General features: G+C 41.1%; 1 protein-coding gene across 1 annotated transcript in view; it reads left to right on the top strand.

Moving 5' to 3' along the window:
- The window catches only part of LOC121685478 (hyaluronan-binding protein 2-like), a 96,541-nt gene extending 81,536 nt beyond the window's left edge, over positions 1 to 15,005 (top strand). The window contains exon 13 of the mRNA XM_042066042.1: positions 14,667 to 15,005. Within this exon, the coding sequence (XP_041921976.1) occupies positions 14,667 to 14,831 (165 nt within the window). The 3' untranslated portion in view covers positions 14,832 to 15,005. The remainder of the gene's footprint in view (positions 1 to 14,666) is intronic.
- Positions 15,006 to 16,247: the final 1,242 nt, after the last annotated feature.

Raw genomic sequence — 16,247 nt, 5'->3', positions numbered from 1 at the left:
GCAACTCACCGAGTGGTTCGTGGAGTTCGTTGACTATTAAAAGCAAATATATTGGTGCAATGTAGGCTATGATTTCCAGCCTTATTTGCTAGGCCTATTGTGGAACTATTTATTCAGACACCTCACAACCATGTATAAACTTCCGCTCAATAATTGAACCTGAAGCATAGACGGTGGCGCAGTAATATCAACGTGCAATGAGTCTTCCAACAGAAATCAATGGGATTTTACAAAATGCCAAATAAAACACGACAGAAACTGTATTTCGCTACGCTACTTGTTTTGGAACATCAACGAACACCACTAACCACTCGGTGAGTTGCACACTTTTGAAAACGAACGTTAAGGGTTGTTTTAGGACATGTTTGAGTAGCCTATAGTATATATACTTATACTACTACAGTATGCCTGTTGGCAGCCACCCTGAGCAGTCAAAGGCGATTCAAAACGAGTCAGAAAGGTCGAGACAGGACCAATCGTCAAAATTTTGGTGTCCACCACTCTAGTTCATCCAAAACAAACCAGAAAAGGGACTCAAAGTGCTAAATACCGGAATTTTCCTTTAAGCACGACACAGTGTACAGTAGTTTCACTTTTTGTGAAGGAAATCTTTTAGGAATCCAATATCAAGATTGGGTCAATACACAATTCCTCAACGACTAGCAGTGCTGAACTAGGACAAAATTGGCCATTTTTGGTCCAAGCAGCCCATTACAATCATACACCAACTAATATGTAGTTCTGGCAGTAAGGCAGTAACACCACGTAGCAGGGTATTCTGAAAAACTGATATTTTCCCCTCCTTTGTTTTTAAAAATAATGTCGTTCACATGGATGCTAAAACCAGCTGGAGAAGGGTGTTCCGAACACCTCGAGCAAACCGATGGCCAATCAGAGATTTTAAACATACGAGGGAACAACATGTCACAAAGCAAAAATGCTGTTTCCCCTGTTTACATGCAAACATGAAACCAGAGTTTTCCCAAATCTCCACTTTGGCCGGACTTTTCAGAAATGATTGTTTTCAGGTATAAAACCTTGTGTAAATGAAAGGCCAAACCATATGAAAATATATACGTTTTTCTGACATGTAAACCGGGTCTAAATGCTATGGCGCACTACAAGTGGACAAGTGCACTCACTTTTTTGCCTGCTTGGTCTCTATGGCTGTAGAGTACAAAATCTACAAGTGTCAATACAAGCAATTGGCATTGTGTGCAATAAACATGATGAAATTTGTTGATTTTGTCAATGAAAACTTTGATGAAAATTATTCGTCAACAAACTTTTATTTCATGATTTAATTGTAACACCGTAAATGAAAAAAAAATAACAACACAAATTACAGCAAAATCTCAGTTCATTATATTGCTAGCCTGGAAACACACATTTACCCCGCCCACAATATTTTAGTTAAGGAAATTCAGTTTGCTTCAGAGTTGCTTCATCCAGGGGGTCAGGATTTGAAATGTTAACTTCAGCCAATTAGCATGGCATTTGTTTTTTTAAAACATGGCATTCCATGGCGACCACTTCCGGCACCAGTTTTTACATGCTGATTGGTAGATGACAGCTCATGTTGTAGGCTGTATTATATTAGGTGTTGTGGTAAATAAAATAAAAAAAGTAAATGTTGTTATATAAGCCTACTAATGTTTGCATTATTTGTGGGTGCTTAGGTAACTGACTATGACGATGCATTTAAGCAGATGTGTAGCAATGACCTAAATCCAATTATTAGCCTACTCACTGTGTTGTGAGTGAGTATTTTAAAACGCACAGGCTGTAGTTTGTACCTGTAGTCCATGGCAATCATATAACCTATGTCTCCCCGTTATTTAAAACAAAATACATTTCTATGACTATTAATGTGCTTTCCTGCAACATTGACATGATTAGGCTATGCATTTGATTGAAATGCTTACAGTAGGCTGCCATTTGAGGCAATAGCCAAATATTGACCAACCCTGTCTGTCCTCTTTACTTTAAATAGCCTTGATAGCGTCAACTGAATAGAAAAGTTTCTGATAGTGACAGCAGTTGCAGACTCTTGAAATTCCTGGTTGCTAGAACCACAATACACCTGATGGGTGTGCGTTTCTATCGGTAAGTTAAATTTACATTGGCTTCATTTTGGTCAGCCTTGGTCAGAATTGATTGATTGTGACACATTGACAGTTTAGCCCTTTAATATTGATTCATTAATACACTCTGTTGAACTGATACACCCACATACTATAATACACTGAATATTTATTGTATATATTTTTTATTTTTTGTAACCGTAACACCTGATATTGTTATTTATTGCACTGGACTTTGTACATTCTATTTATTTCAATCTATTTACTGTACTTATTCTTATTTATACCATTTTATTCATTCATTCCTTTTACTTATTAAATGTAATCATTATTCTAACCTAAACTTTAGCTTGTTGATGCATCCATCTACCTCCAGTAGTCTTATCTAGAAACTTCTGATTCTGGTCCAAGTAATTAGACATAACCTGCAATATAGTAAATTGAGCCGAGTGCTAAACTTTTTCTTAGTATGTTCAATACTTTTTCCCATTCCGATTTTTTTTACTCATAACTCTACTTATGGATGTTACATTTTTTTATATGTGTGAATTACCTACGTTAATACTAATATCTGGTGAAAATTTCATGCAAATTGTCTCACTGGAAGTATACTTACTGAAAAAAATGTTGACGTGTTCAATACTTATTTCCCCTGCTGTATAATCCAGCTCATACAAAAGCAAAACATTATAAAGAGCCCACCCATGTGTCTAAGCGACCTATGGTTCTTGAGATATAAGCAACTGCAGGGAATTGGACAAACAAGCTGTCATTCAGGCACCCCAGTTTTGACTAATTTCAAATTACATTTAATTACCATTGTTTTAATTATTATGCTTGATTTTATGATCTAATGTGGATTTGATGTACTAACTTGGTTTAATTTCAATAACATCCAAACACACACACCCCCTCCCTGCTACATATACTGCTCTTCATCAAGGGTAGAAAGAATATATTGATATTCCTTCACACAACTGAGGGATTCTAAATGCCCTGTGAAATGTTCATGGAAACAGAGACAGGCAGGAAACATCCATTGGATACCATACTACCATTGGATGTTAAAAAGTGAAACTGAATGGATGTCCCACCATGCTTAAAATGTATTATTTATACCATATTATAAAAGATGGATAGATAGATAGATAGATAGATAGATAGATAAAGAAGTCTTCCATAACAGACCAATTAGGTTTCTGAATTTACAACCTGCAATAACAAAGAAGGTCAGTAGGTGGCAATGTTAGTCCATGTATGGGTGTACTTTCATCTCACCATAGGTTGGTGCGATCCCATGTAACAGAGTTTAGAAGGGTGACCCCAAGCTGTTATTTCACATTGTTGGTGCCTTTCAGTGTAGACAAAACACAAGACTCAGACATTAGTAAGGATAGTTGTGGAATTCCACAAACTTTGTACATGGACAAAAAAAGAGATTCTTCCGTACAGATAGGCAGTTCAAAAAAACACTGACTGCACAATCAGTCCTACTTTATACCCTTTCTTTACATGTACAAAGATAAAACTACAGGAACCCTATCCACAATAGCATAGAAGTGTAATGATATTTTGAATCTCAGAGGCTTAAGGCTTAAAGTAGCAATTTATTTTTTAACCTCATGGGATACACTGTATGCTTTTTCCCTACAAATTCATGTTCTAGTCTTCCCATGTTGCCAACAACATTTCCCAATGCTCTCCCAATGTTGCCCAAAACATTTGAGGTTGGGAAGTTCGGTCTGGACTTCTTCTGTTGTGGAGCAACTATGCCCGAACCAGAGCTGTTCAGACCAATCAAATTGTCTGCGCGGGGTTTGTACGATGATGGACAGATGAGCAATGTTGCCTCGTCTATCACATCATCTGGGCACACTTCAGTTAATATTGTTTAAAACAAAAATTATCAACAGTGTGAAATGCTGCACTAAGGTCCAGTAGCCATAGGACTGATGTTTTACCTGAATCTGTGTTGAGGCGTATGTCATTGAAAACCTTAAGCTAAGCTGAGCTGTTTCAGTGCTGTGATTTGAAAACCCGACTGAAAGTAATCAAAATACCCATTTGATGTTAGGAAGGTGGTTAGTTGATTAAAGACTACTTTTTCAATAATTTTGCCAATAAAAGGTAGATTGGATATGGGCCTGTAATTGTTTAGCATGGAGGCGTCCAGGTTATTCTTCATGAGAAGTGGCTTTACAACAGCTTTTTTCAGTGACTTAGGAAAAATGTCAAACAGCAGTGATAAATTTACCATGTGAAGGACATGTGCTGCTATAAGGTGAAAAACAGTTTTAAAGAAGTTGGTTGGCAAAATGTCTAAGCCACATGTGGTAGAGCTGAGATTCTATGCCATTTTTTCAAGTGTGTCGTGGTCTTTCAAGCTGAACTCTGACATCAAGTTAAGTTTCCCTCTATTTGTAGCTGGAAGTTCCGGATGTTACATTAGTAATTGAACAGATATGTTGACTCTGATTTTGTCAATTTTACCTTTGAAAAAAAAAAAAGAAAACTCATTGCATTTATTAGTTGAGAGAAGTTCAGGCGCTAATTGTGAGGGGGGATTTTTTAACTTATCGACAGTTGAAAATAGAACACAAGTGTTATTTGAACTTCTACTGATGATGTTAGAAAAGAAAGACTCTCTTGCTTTGCATATTTGGGAGTTACTGTATATGTGTGGAGCATCTCTTTGTGGATTTCATAGTGGATCTGAAGTTTGTATTTACGCCATTTTCTTTCAGTCTTCCTACACTCTCCCACTCTTCCCACACCTAACTGCTGGATTTTGCTTCCATGGTGCTTTCTGTTTGTCCTTAACTTTCTTGAATTGTAATGGAGAAATGTCATCCATAATGTTTGCCATTTTTGCATTAAAGTGATCAAATAAGTCTTCTACCGAGTCCGACAGTTGACTTGACGTCTGTGAAAGTGCTTGCTCAAAGAGAGCACTTGTCTGATCATTTATGATTCTCCTTTTTACCATCATAGTTCTGTTTTGAGTGTGTGGGGACATAGACACATCAAAGAACACACAGAAATGATCGGATAATGCCAGGTCTTTAACAGCTGTGGAGACATTGAGACCCTTTGTGATAACAAGGTCGAGGGTATGGCCGAGAGAGTGTGTTGGCACCTGTACATGCTGTGTTAGGGAGAAAGTATCGATTAGTGCAATTCATTCCTTGGCATAATTGTTTTCAAGATTATCCACATGCAAGTTTAGATCCTCTGATATAATAAGACAGTCAAACTCTATGCAAATGACTAATAGCAGTTCACCTAACTCTTCAAGAAAGACTCGGCCTGTAAATAGTCACTAATAAAATCTGAGAAGACTTAATGCGTGCACACAAATATTCAAATGAAGTAAAGTCACCGAATAATGACTGATTGCACTGAAAAGACGTTTTGAAAATTGTGGCTATCCCCCACCTCTTTTATTTGCTCTGGTATCACTCAAAAAACTGAAATTTGGGGGAGCTGATTCGATGAGAGTAGTAGCTCTGCTTGATCTAACCATGTCTCAAATCATTAATTAAGAATTTGTTTGAAAGAGATCTGATATTTAGGAGTGCTAGTTTTGCTGTAAGTGTTGGGGAAATATTATCCAAGGGGGAAATCTGAGGTTGCTGTGGTACGGGTAGGAGATTTGACTGGTTTACCCTGTAAGCTCAATGCACTTGTCTTCTATTACTTGTCAATACACGAATAGAGAATGTCATAGGCTTACTGGGTCCCGGCATGTTCTCAAAACTACTGTCAGTACCATTTCTATTGCAGGGACCCTGAGAATATCATACAACACTGTCATCATATAATTGTCCCCTGCAGCTGCTATATGCCAGATGAGAATATGAGCTAAGCGGTTGTTGCTGCTAAAGAGATCCTTCTGAATGGGGAGGGGGAGGTCATGGAGGTGCCATGCGCTCCTTTGGTGCCAAAGGTCTTGGGGTACTAACTACTGCAGGGCTACTGGCTAGCAGTCCTTTCGTTCTTGCAGGGAACATCATGTGCTTGGGTGGGGATGGTGATGGGTATACAGATGCTAAGGGTCTTGGGCTACTAACTGTCAGGGTTGCAGTATGGAGAGCTGGACTGAGGCGCAGGGCAAGTTGAGAACGAGGCACACTTAAACTTGTAACCAGGAATCTTTAATGCAAATGCACACTACAACCACAAAACAACATCAACAATGACCGAAAGGGGACTGAGGGAAGACAGAGGGTTTAAATACACAGGGGTTAAACAAGGCTAACAAGGCACAAGTGGACAAGAAACAAGAGACAGGTGAACACAGGGCTGGAAATCATAATTAAACTAGCAGACTAATAATGAGGAACAGGTGAGGGGCGGAGACACAGGGAACTGAGACATGGCAAGACAAACAAAGGAGCACATGGCTGACAGGAACTAAAACACAGGGACAGGAAGTACACAGGAGCACATGGCACAGGAGGTAAACAAAGTAGTGACAGGAACACAGGATCGTTACAGTACCCCCCCCTTTAAGGGCCGGATTCCAGACGGGCCAACAGAAAGAAAGGAGAAGTCCAAGCAGGGTGGGTGGAGGGGGCCAAAGGCATGAGGGTCAGGCGGGTGGCCGGGTGGACGGCCGGTCAGGGACAGCGGTTCAGGTGGGCGGCCGGGTGCATGGCCGGTCAGGGAAGGCAGTTCAGGCGGGCGGCCGGGTGGATGGCCAGTCAGAGCCAGAGACTGTGTCGGAGCTGGATCAGGATCAGGATCCGGAGCCTGAGTTGGAGCATGATCAGGATCGAAAGCCTGAGTCGGAGCTGGAGCAGGATCTGGAGCAGGATCAGGTGCCGGAGACGGAGCTGGATCAGGAGCCAGAGCTGGAACTGGAGCCGGGACTGGAGCCAGAGTCGGTACTGGTGCTTCAGCCGGCGCAGGAGTCTGACTTGGGGCTGGAGAGGGAGCTGGAGCCGGAGCCGGAATCGGGGCTGGAGCCAGAATCGGGACTCGGGTGGGAGCCAGAATCGGGACTCGGGCGGGAGCCGGAATCGGGGCAGGAGCTGGAGCAGGGACTGGAGCAGGAACGGGGACTGGAGTCATGGGAGCAGGGAGGTCCGGAATAGGAAGGCCCCAGAAGTCGCAGGGAGTTGGCACAGGAGCAAGACGAGGAGCCGGCACTGGAGCTAGGAGGCGAGGAGCCGGGACTGGAGCGAGGAGGCGAGGAGCTGGGACTGGAGCGAGGAGGCGAGGAGCTGGGTCGGGAGGGCATCGAGGAGCTGGGACTGGAGCGAGGAAGCGAGGAGCTGGGTCGGGAGGGCATCGAGGAGCTGAGACTGGAGCGAGGAGGCGAGGAGCCGGGACTGGAGCGAGGAGGCGAGGAGCTGGGTCGGGAGGGCATCGAGGAGCTGGGACTGGAGCGAGGAGGCGAGGAGCTGGGTCGGGAGGGCATCGAGGAGCTGGGACTGGAGCGAAGAGGCGAGGAGCCGGGACTGGAGGGCATCGAGGAGATGGGATTGAAGCTGGAATGGGAGAGGGACCCGGCCATTCCTCCCCAGAGGCCCAGTCGTCCTCCAAGGCACTGGGGAACAGTCTGATGGCGAGCCGGGTTCCCCAAAAGACCGACTTCCCAAAATCACCAGAAAAATGAGCAATGTACTTGCCTGCTGGGTCCTTGTTGCGGTCGGTCATTCTGTCAGGGTTGCAGTATGGAGAGCTGGACCGAGGTGCAGGGCAAGTTGAGAACGAGGCACACTTAAACTTGTAACCAGGAATCTTTAACCCTCTAACCGCCCATGTCGCAATATTGCGACAAGCGTCATTACTGAATAAAACAGACGATAGATGCGAGTACAGTGTAAAATCTCATTTGTACTCTTGACCACTAGTTGGCAGACACCCAGAGCTTTGATTCAAGCTCAACCTTTTTTTTCAAAGTTTTCAGGAAGCTCGCGAAAACACGCGAGAAACACACGAAGAAGACGTGCATTTCCTCCATAACGCGGAAGCGATGCGGGCCTTAGTTTTGCACAAATTGAAGCAGAAATACACCAAATGTTGAAAAAAAAATTCACGTGTGAAGTCTTGGGTCTGTTATTCACCTATTCTGATTCTGAAGGAGAATATCTGCCTTTTGGAGAATATGATCGATCGTCTATTGACTGATAGTCACGGAGCGTCTGTGAATGGAGGTGCGTCTTTTTCGACAGTGTTCACTAAGCATACCAGGCTTATTTCGACCCTCTGCCCAACATAGCTGGAGGTGCCAGTGACAATAGTGATGATAGTGTCCGTAATGGACGTGGTATAGACAGCAGGGGTTGTAAAAATAGGGCTCTGAAGAACTTGATATGGAACTGATTTGACCAGGCTACTTTATTGTATAGTAGCATAGGGTTTGTGATTATAGTAATAGTTTACTATTGTTGGTTTACATCTGACTGTGTTCCTGTTCATTTGTTATGTCGGTGAAATGGCAAAAAAAGAAAGTAAAACTGCTCAAATATGTTCAACATCTAGTATTTACTGAAATGTGCATAATTCACAGTGGTTGCCATCCAGTGATGTCATAATATGCAAATTAGATGAGTAAATTTACCCCCTTCATAAATTTCTGGTCATACTCAATGATTTTCACATTTACAGTAGGACTTTATCTCTGACCACTTGCAAGCCATGGCCTTTTGAAATTTTGATGTAAAAAGTTTATAGTTTTTAAACCCTGGCGGCTAAAGGGTTAATGCAAATGCACACTACAACCACGAAACAACATCAACAATGACCAAAAGGGGACTGAGGGAAGACAGAGGGTTTAAATACACAGGGGTTAAACAAGGCTAACAAGGCACAAGTGGACAAGAAACAAGAGACAGGTGAACACAGGACTGGAAATCATAATTAAACTAGCAGACTAATAATGAGGAACAGGTGAGGGGCGGAGACATAGGGAACTGAGACATGGCAAGACAAACAAAGGAGCACATGGCTGACAGGAACTAAAACACAGGGACAGGAAGTACACAGGAGCACATGGCACAGGAGGTAAACAAAGTAGGGACAGGGAACACAGGATCGTTACACTAACAAACTGCAAGGCTACTGGCAGCAGTCCTTCTAAGATGGGTATACAGATGCTAAAGGTCTTGGGCTACTAACAAACTGCAAGGCTACTGGCAGCAGTCCTTCTAAGACCTTGTTTACACATAGGAAAAACACTTTTTAAGATATTAATTAAAACAAGCTTATTTTTCCTATAGATTTGCATTAGCGATTATGACATCACAATAGGCCGTTAACTGAGTTGCACCTGTTCCAACTGCCATCTGCTCAACTAGTCTACATTACTTTCTGTGTCTCTCTCTATTCATCAAGAATACAAGACACCTTCCATTAGGGCTGGGACGGTATGGAATGTTTCTTACCGTGGTTGAAAAGCAAGAAATGACCATGATTTCGCAGAATACCACTTTTAACACCCCCCCCCCCCCCCCCAAAAAAAAAAAAAAGAACAGTTCTGATTGCGAGTTATGGATTATCAATTTTGTGTCGCGATCACATCCAATTAAACTTAAGACGGCCACAGCAACTTCAAAGATCACTGGACCAAATTATTCAGACATGAAAGAAATCAGTTTAACAAGAGCATACATAACAATACAACAAGGCTATCACGATTTTAGAACTGTTACATTCATGATGCTTATGCTTTTGTTACAACGGTAGGCTACACAATATTAGGCCATGCTATAAACTAATTAAACGTAATGTAATTAGCCTACAGGCTAGTTCTGTGGAGTGTGGCAATATGAGAGGAAATAACTCACTCAACTTCTTTTTTTATCCAAGAGTGAGCTGAGCAGCTAACCTGACCCTAGCCAGATGAATGTCGTTCCGCTTAGCTCTGCCTAGCTTCACTCACATCCATCTGGGACCTCTTCCATTGAGAGTGATTTCTCCAACCAACTTTATGGTTTAGCCAATCAGGACGCAGGGCGGGAGTTTCATAGCTGTGACATAGCGTAGAAGCGACTGTGAGTCTGTTATTAGCGTCACGGGTTGGCTTCGATGTGAGTGGTTGAAGTAGCACGTCAATAGATGACGGACAAGTGGCTTATTCAATCATCTGCAAGCATTTTTTGATTAGGCCCAGCCTTCTGAAGCAACACTTCAATGGATCGGTTCCAGATGGATGAGTGGAGCTAGGCGGAGCGAAATTCCTCTGGCTATTGCCAGGTTACTGAGCAGCAGGGATGTTGCCAGATAATCGTGGTTAGGATCTAAATGTTATTTGTTTGCTTACATCAGGTGTTTTATGAAATAGAAGCTAATTTAGACAATCATCTGGATAATTAAATTTATGAATAGGCTTTGTCCCTTCCAATGGGGTATTTTTGTATCCAATCAATTGTGGTATGCATGTGCATTTGAGACAGAGATGGAGAAGGAGAGAGGAACAGAAGGGGGAAATCTCATAATCCGGCCTGCGCAACATTAATACACACGGTGTAATTACCGGCAAAAACAACCTTTTTGACAACAATTTTGAAGCAACAACATGGATAACAAGTATTAATAACTAGGGCTGTCAAAATTAACACGGTAATCGCCACGATTCATTGTGAAATACATAACGCTTTAAAAAATGTTAACGCAAATAACACATTTTGTTTACCTACTACCTTTGTGGGGGGCTGACGTCACGTAACGGAAGCCGCAAAATCTGCAACCGCCAGCCTCTATCTCTCTCTCGCTCTCTCTTTTGCATAATATGCCCAAACTTTTAAGGATATTTTCTACATCATCTTGTCAAAACTAGCGAAATTCACTAAATATCTTAGTTTAATATAGTTACAAGTGAATATGCAATTGGTTTGTCACCAGAGCTAGTGAGCGGAACAGAGCGCGAGCGAGCGGAGGGGATGGAATTTTGTTGGAGGGCGGAGCACTTTTTCATTTAGAGGCCGGAGCGGCTAGCCTGACTCCGCCTGTCTACGTACTTCCGCTCATTTACATTTCCCTACAGTACTCTGTCTGGAATAGCTGTCTTTCACTTTGTTTACTTTGGCAACTTGTCTCCGAACCAACCAGCGAACAGAGGGCGTTCCTGAGAGCGATTACGTTTAAGTTACAAGCCTATCATTATCGTTGTGTCCACCGTGGTTAACATACGTCATTACCAAACGTTAGTGATTGAACTCCAATTATTTCAAACTTCAGACAAGCGTCCACCAACCAGGCAATAAACGTTTGCCAATTGATCTAGGCCAGACTCTCTGCGAAGTCAGGCCAGGCTCCGGTATCCAGGCTATGGAGCGGCCGCTCCGGTCCACTCCAATTTCGCTCCGATACCACTCACACCACGAGTCTGAGGCATGCCCAAATCCACCCAGAATTCACGTCTTCCTAATAAAACTAAGACCGTCAAATTTTAAAGATTGGCCATTGTAAGTTTGTTGATGGGGGTGGAGTTCGCTAAATATTTTAGAAAGGAAACTGATACTGAAGTCATACAAGTGTACTATTCCTACAAAACAACTAGATACTAACAATGTACAATGTAGAGCAAGAACAATCATGTGGTGACACTGTTTCAGTGAGTAAAGATTCATTTTGGAATCTAAGACACATTTTGCAGAAACATGAGTGTGTGCGACGATAGTTGATCATTAAGAATTTCGTCGATCATGTTAATTTGTTGTCAATTAAACTAATGCAGGTTGCGTTACATAGTGTGTCTTGAAGCAATTAAATGAATCACTGTGTGGCAGCAATTAAACATTATACCACCCGGGGACAATATTTGACGCTATAGGCTACTCAGTTACCTACAAGTTTCCGTTTTGATTTATGAAGAGTTCACGGTGAAGTGTGGCGTGGGACCATTTTATTGTTTAAAAAACGATAACGTTAGTTCACTGCAAACACTGCGATGTAATAATTGCCTACCAGTAGGGCTATCAGTGCACGAGCAATAGAAGACATTATTTCGATTTAACTCAATGAAATAAGAGCTCTTAATATTTTATATTGTTGGTTGGTTTAATACCTTGTTGTCAATGAAAAGTCGTTGTCCTACACCATGGATCTCCAAGACGTCGCTCTCAAGCTCAGTCGCTTGCGGTCCCCTTCTGAGCTTGCAGGCTGAAGCAGTAGGCCTAGGCTACTAGGCTACATTTAAACACAATTGTTGCCGCGACTGGAGGCATTCCAGCCTACGAATTTAATAAAGTAAATCATGCAATTCAAACTCAATTGAGGCTACTTGGCTACGCAATACGATTTCTATTACAGTACAGCGCACGTTTTGAATGAATGAAAGCGGCTGCCTTGTCTCTTGTTGTGTCTTGTTTTTTGAGCAAACGCCTCTCCTAGATTTCAGTGCTCATCAGTCCCAACATTGAGCAATAGAATCAAACTGTCCAAAAATAAATTAAATCCCAAACCAAACCAAACGCATGTCTCACAATAAAACGTAGAAATAAAGGCCTGCTCGTCTGCCCCAAATAAAGACCTGTGCTTTGCGCAGCCTAAGTAAATAAAAGACCCCGGCCATAATTTGAGGATTTACGGCAGTTATTTTTTTTATTTGGCTTTGTTAAACAGCCTAATTCATTGTTATAGGCTAATATCTCACCCTCTTTCTCGACTCTGTGTCTTGGATAGTTTTTGAGTTACATTTTGACAAAACCTGTCAGATCTAAGCATTATTATGTTTTAAGTTATTGTTTAGATAGATAGATAGATACTTTATTGATCCCCAGGGGAAATTCAAGTTTAACATGATTATAGTGGATGGAATCCACTATCTTGAAATCTCCTGGCTTCTTCTTATTATTATAACCTTTTCTTTTTACCTTTTCAAGAATGAATGCGACTCTAACCGCTTAACGTACAGACATGTTGAAATAACCGTTTTGAAGGCTCTGGAGTGGGGCAAGAGAGTTATTATTTCAGAATTTTTTAAAGTTTATTACTTTTTGAGAAATAGGGGATTAAAAATGTTAAAAAGCTCATTTTTCCCCCATAGACTTGAATGGCTGTGATGTCATAATGGCCTAAAGCCAGCTGCCCTCGTTAAGCTCCCAGAGTAGTTCCCGGGCTAATCAGAACACTGGCACAGAACACTGGATGTCACCTTTGAATCCAACTGTCTCCGCTTCTAATGCATACAATCTGGCGCTCCCTAAAACTACACATCCTGTTTAAGTGTTTCCCGTGTGTCAAAATAAAAGTCACAGCCATATCTCATGCTTTGCGCATTATATCTCCAGAACGGCTTGACGCATATGCTTCAAATTTGGTACAAGTGTTTGTATGGACTCAAAGATGAAGTGAGTTGATGTTGGAGGTCAAGTCCATGAATACTCTGAGCGCGATATCTCAAGAATGCCTTGACATACATGCCTGAAATTTGGTATGAGTGTTTGTATGGACTCAAAGATGAAGTGAATTGATATTGGAGGTCAAATGTCAAGGTCAAAAACACCTTGAGTGTTATATCTCAAAAACGCCTTGACACACAAGGTTTTTTGGTACGAGGACTTGTATGAACTCAAAGATTAAGTGATTAAATGTTTTTTTTTTTCAGGAATCTCCCCACCAACATTAACCCAGCAGCTTTCCATCCACTATTGTAATTCCTCTGGCATTACATTTCTAGTTCTTTTTTATAATTTATTATTTTGGAACAAATGAGGGTGTCCGTTTAAAGGGACACCAGGCAAGCCTGATGCTTTTTCTCTACGAAACTCCCCCTTGCTCAGTCTGAAGCTCTTTTCCTTTTCTTTGCATCTTCCGTCAAGTCGCTCCGACTTCACTGGAGAGGGAGGATTTTTAAGTGGAGCGGGGAGCGAAATTGAGCGGAGCGACCTGACGCTAATTTGAGCGGAGGAGCAGCCAAGTGAACAGCCACCTGAGCGAGGAGCGGAATGTTCACACCGCTCAGCTCCGCTCACTAGCTCTGTTTGTCACGTAATTTGTTACAATGCCAATACCACATGATGATTTGCGAATGACAGAGCTGATATTTTGCGAAAACAAGTGCTGTACTCATCCCTGGCTTAGATTGACCCCCTACCCACTTACAAGGCAAAAGGAGACAAGGAGGAGGACAATCTTTCTCTCTCACTCACTTAGACACACACTTACACACACACACCTTAACCAATCATATCACCAGAAAGCCTATGATGTGACATTTATGAGAACGTTTTCATTAATAAAATCGGTTGGGGTATGGCAGAGTTATTACACTGAATGTCATTGGTACTGGAATACCGAAATTAAAATGGGCCATCTGCAAGGGTTAACTACATATTTTACTTGTACATACTGGGTTTTTTGTTTGTTTTTTCAAGTAAGACAAAAACTAGTTTAAATTTTACTTCAGTGATCGTGTGGAATTTGTATTATTATATATTTTGATCTAATTTTAAATGATTTTCATCTTTATGAAAAAATAATTTTGGAGACTCCCAGAGTACCACTAGAGAGAGTTTGCGTACCACCAGTGGTACCCATACCACAGTTTGAGAACCACTGTCATAATGCATTATGAACTGTTGCTTTAATTATAACCAATAGTATTTCTTATTGATTGTTTTCCATTTACAGGGTGATTCTGGTGGCCCTCTGACATGTGAGAAGAAGGGAACACACTACCTTTATGGTTTGGTGAGCTGGGGAGATAGTTGTGGGAAAGCAAACAAGCCCGGTGTTTACACAAATGTAATCAATTTCCTTGCTTGGATTGCCTCAAAAACTGGTGGCATAAGTTAAAATATTTGCCAAAGAAAAATGTATGTTATTACAATGTACTTTTAGACTTCATTCAAATACAATGATGTATTTGTAAAGAAATATAAAAACAAATGTTAATCTTCACTGTAATAACATATTCATAACAATTTATAAAGTACTCATCAAATAGTAATAAAGTATTCATAAAAAATGTATTCTGTGCACTTCTTTAGAAAGCGTCACTGAGAAAATGAAACTCTCTGTATCTAGGTTAGCAGAGGTGGCATTCAAGTATCCAGAACCATAACTCAAAAACCGCTTAATTAGCTAAGTGTATGCTGAACAGATATGTCTTTAGACCCCTCTTGAAAGACCCAAAACTATCACAGGAATGGAGAGCACTGGACAACTCATTCCACCAATGAGGAACCACTAAGGAAAAAGAGTCTTGAATTTGGCTGGTCATTTAATTTAATTTTATTATACAGGAAAAGATTAAAATTAACATTAAGTTACAGTTTAAATAGGCCTGACTCAGTTTAAAAACTGGTTTCCAGCAGGTTCCTATTCTGCAGAAACATAGAACATAGGACACAGTTACGGCACATGAAGACAGAAACACATGTACAGTACAGAGGGTGCCTTTATGTTACTGTTGGGTGTTTAGCTCATTTACAAATACAACTCTTTATTTATAAAAATGTGTGATGTATTTGAGGCCCAGCCTATGGAGCCCTGGAGGTGACATGAAAAAAAAAAAACTGAGAAAAGGTATGTACTTGGGACAAACACGGACTAGGTTTGCGAGATCTTGGGTTTGTTTTTGCGAGATCTTGAGTTTGTTTTTCTGAGATCTCGAGTTTCAATTTGTGTTTTAATTCATGCAACACACCGATGCTGGGTTCATGCAGTTTTGCGCGAGTTTAAAATGTTTAGCCGACTGCGTAATTTGTCATTTTTGTTCAATAAGTTCCACTTTTCATGTCATGAATGTAACATGCCTATGATAAGGCTTTGCAGTTGTCCAATATGGTCAATCTATTGTCTCAATTGTGTTTCATGTGACGTGCCAAAGCTACATTCATGCATTGTTTTGCTCCAGTTGAAAATGTTTCTGCGTAATTTGTCAGCTGTGATTCAATAAATTCCAATTTTATGTCACAAATATAACTGTAAGCACCTGTAAAATATGTTTATAGTGGTTATCACCGCACTGTTTAATTTTTGTTACTACAATGACCATAATGCTTTATGTTTTTGCTATATGTTGATATGGAATTCAGTACAGACCAATCAGATTTGTTTGTTCTCTGTGTTTTTATTTGAATTTTATATCATCCAATGATAATTTATAAATGTTTAATGCCCGCAAAATGGTGAGCTCTCTGAACATTCGAACGCCTCAGGAGAGGAGCTGAGAGTTCAGTCCCAGTCAGAGTTCGGAGGAGCGAAGTC

The sequence above is a fragment of the Alosa sapidissima genome, chromosome 16 (assembly GCF_018492685.1).
Source record: "Alosa sapidissima isolate fAloSap1 chromosome 16, fAloSap1.pri, whole genome shotgun sequence".
Taxonomy (NCBI): Eukaryota; Metazoa; Chordata; class Actinopteri; order Clupeiformes; family Clupeidae; genus Alosa; species Alosa sapidissima.
Note: the sequence above shows the minus strand (reverse complement) of the source record. Positions and strands in the feature narration are given on the sequence as shown.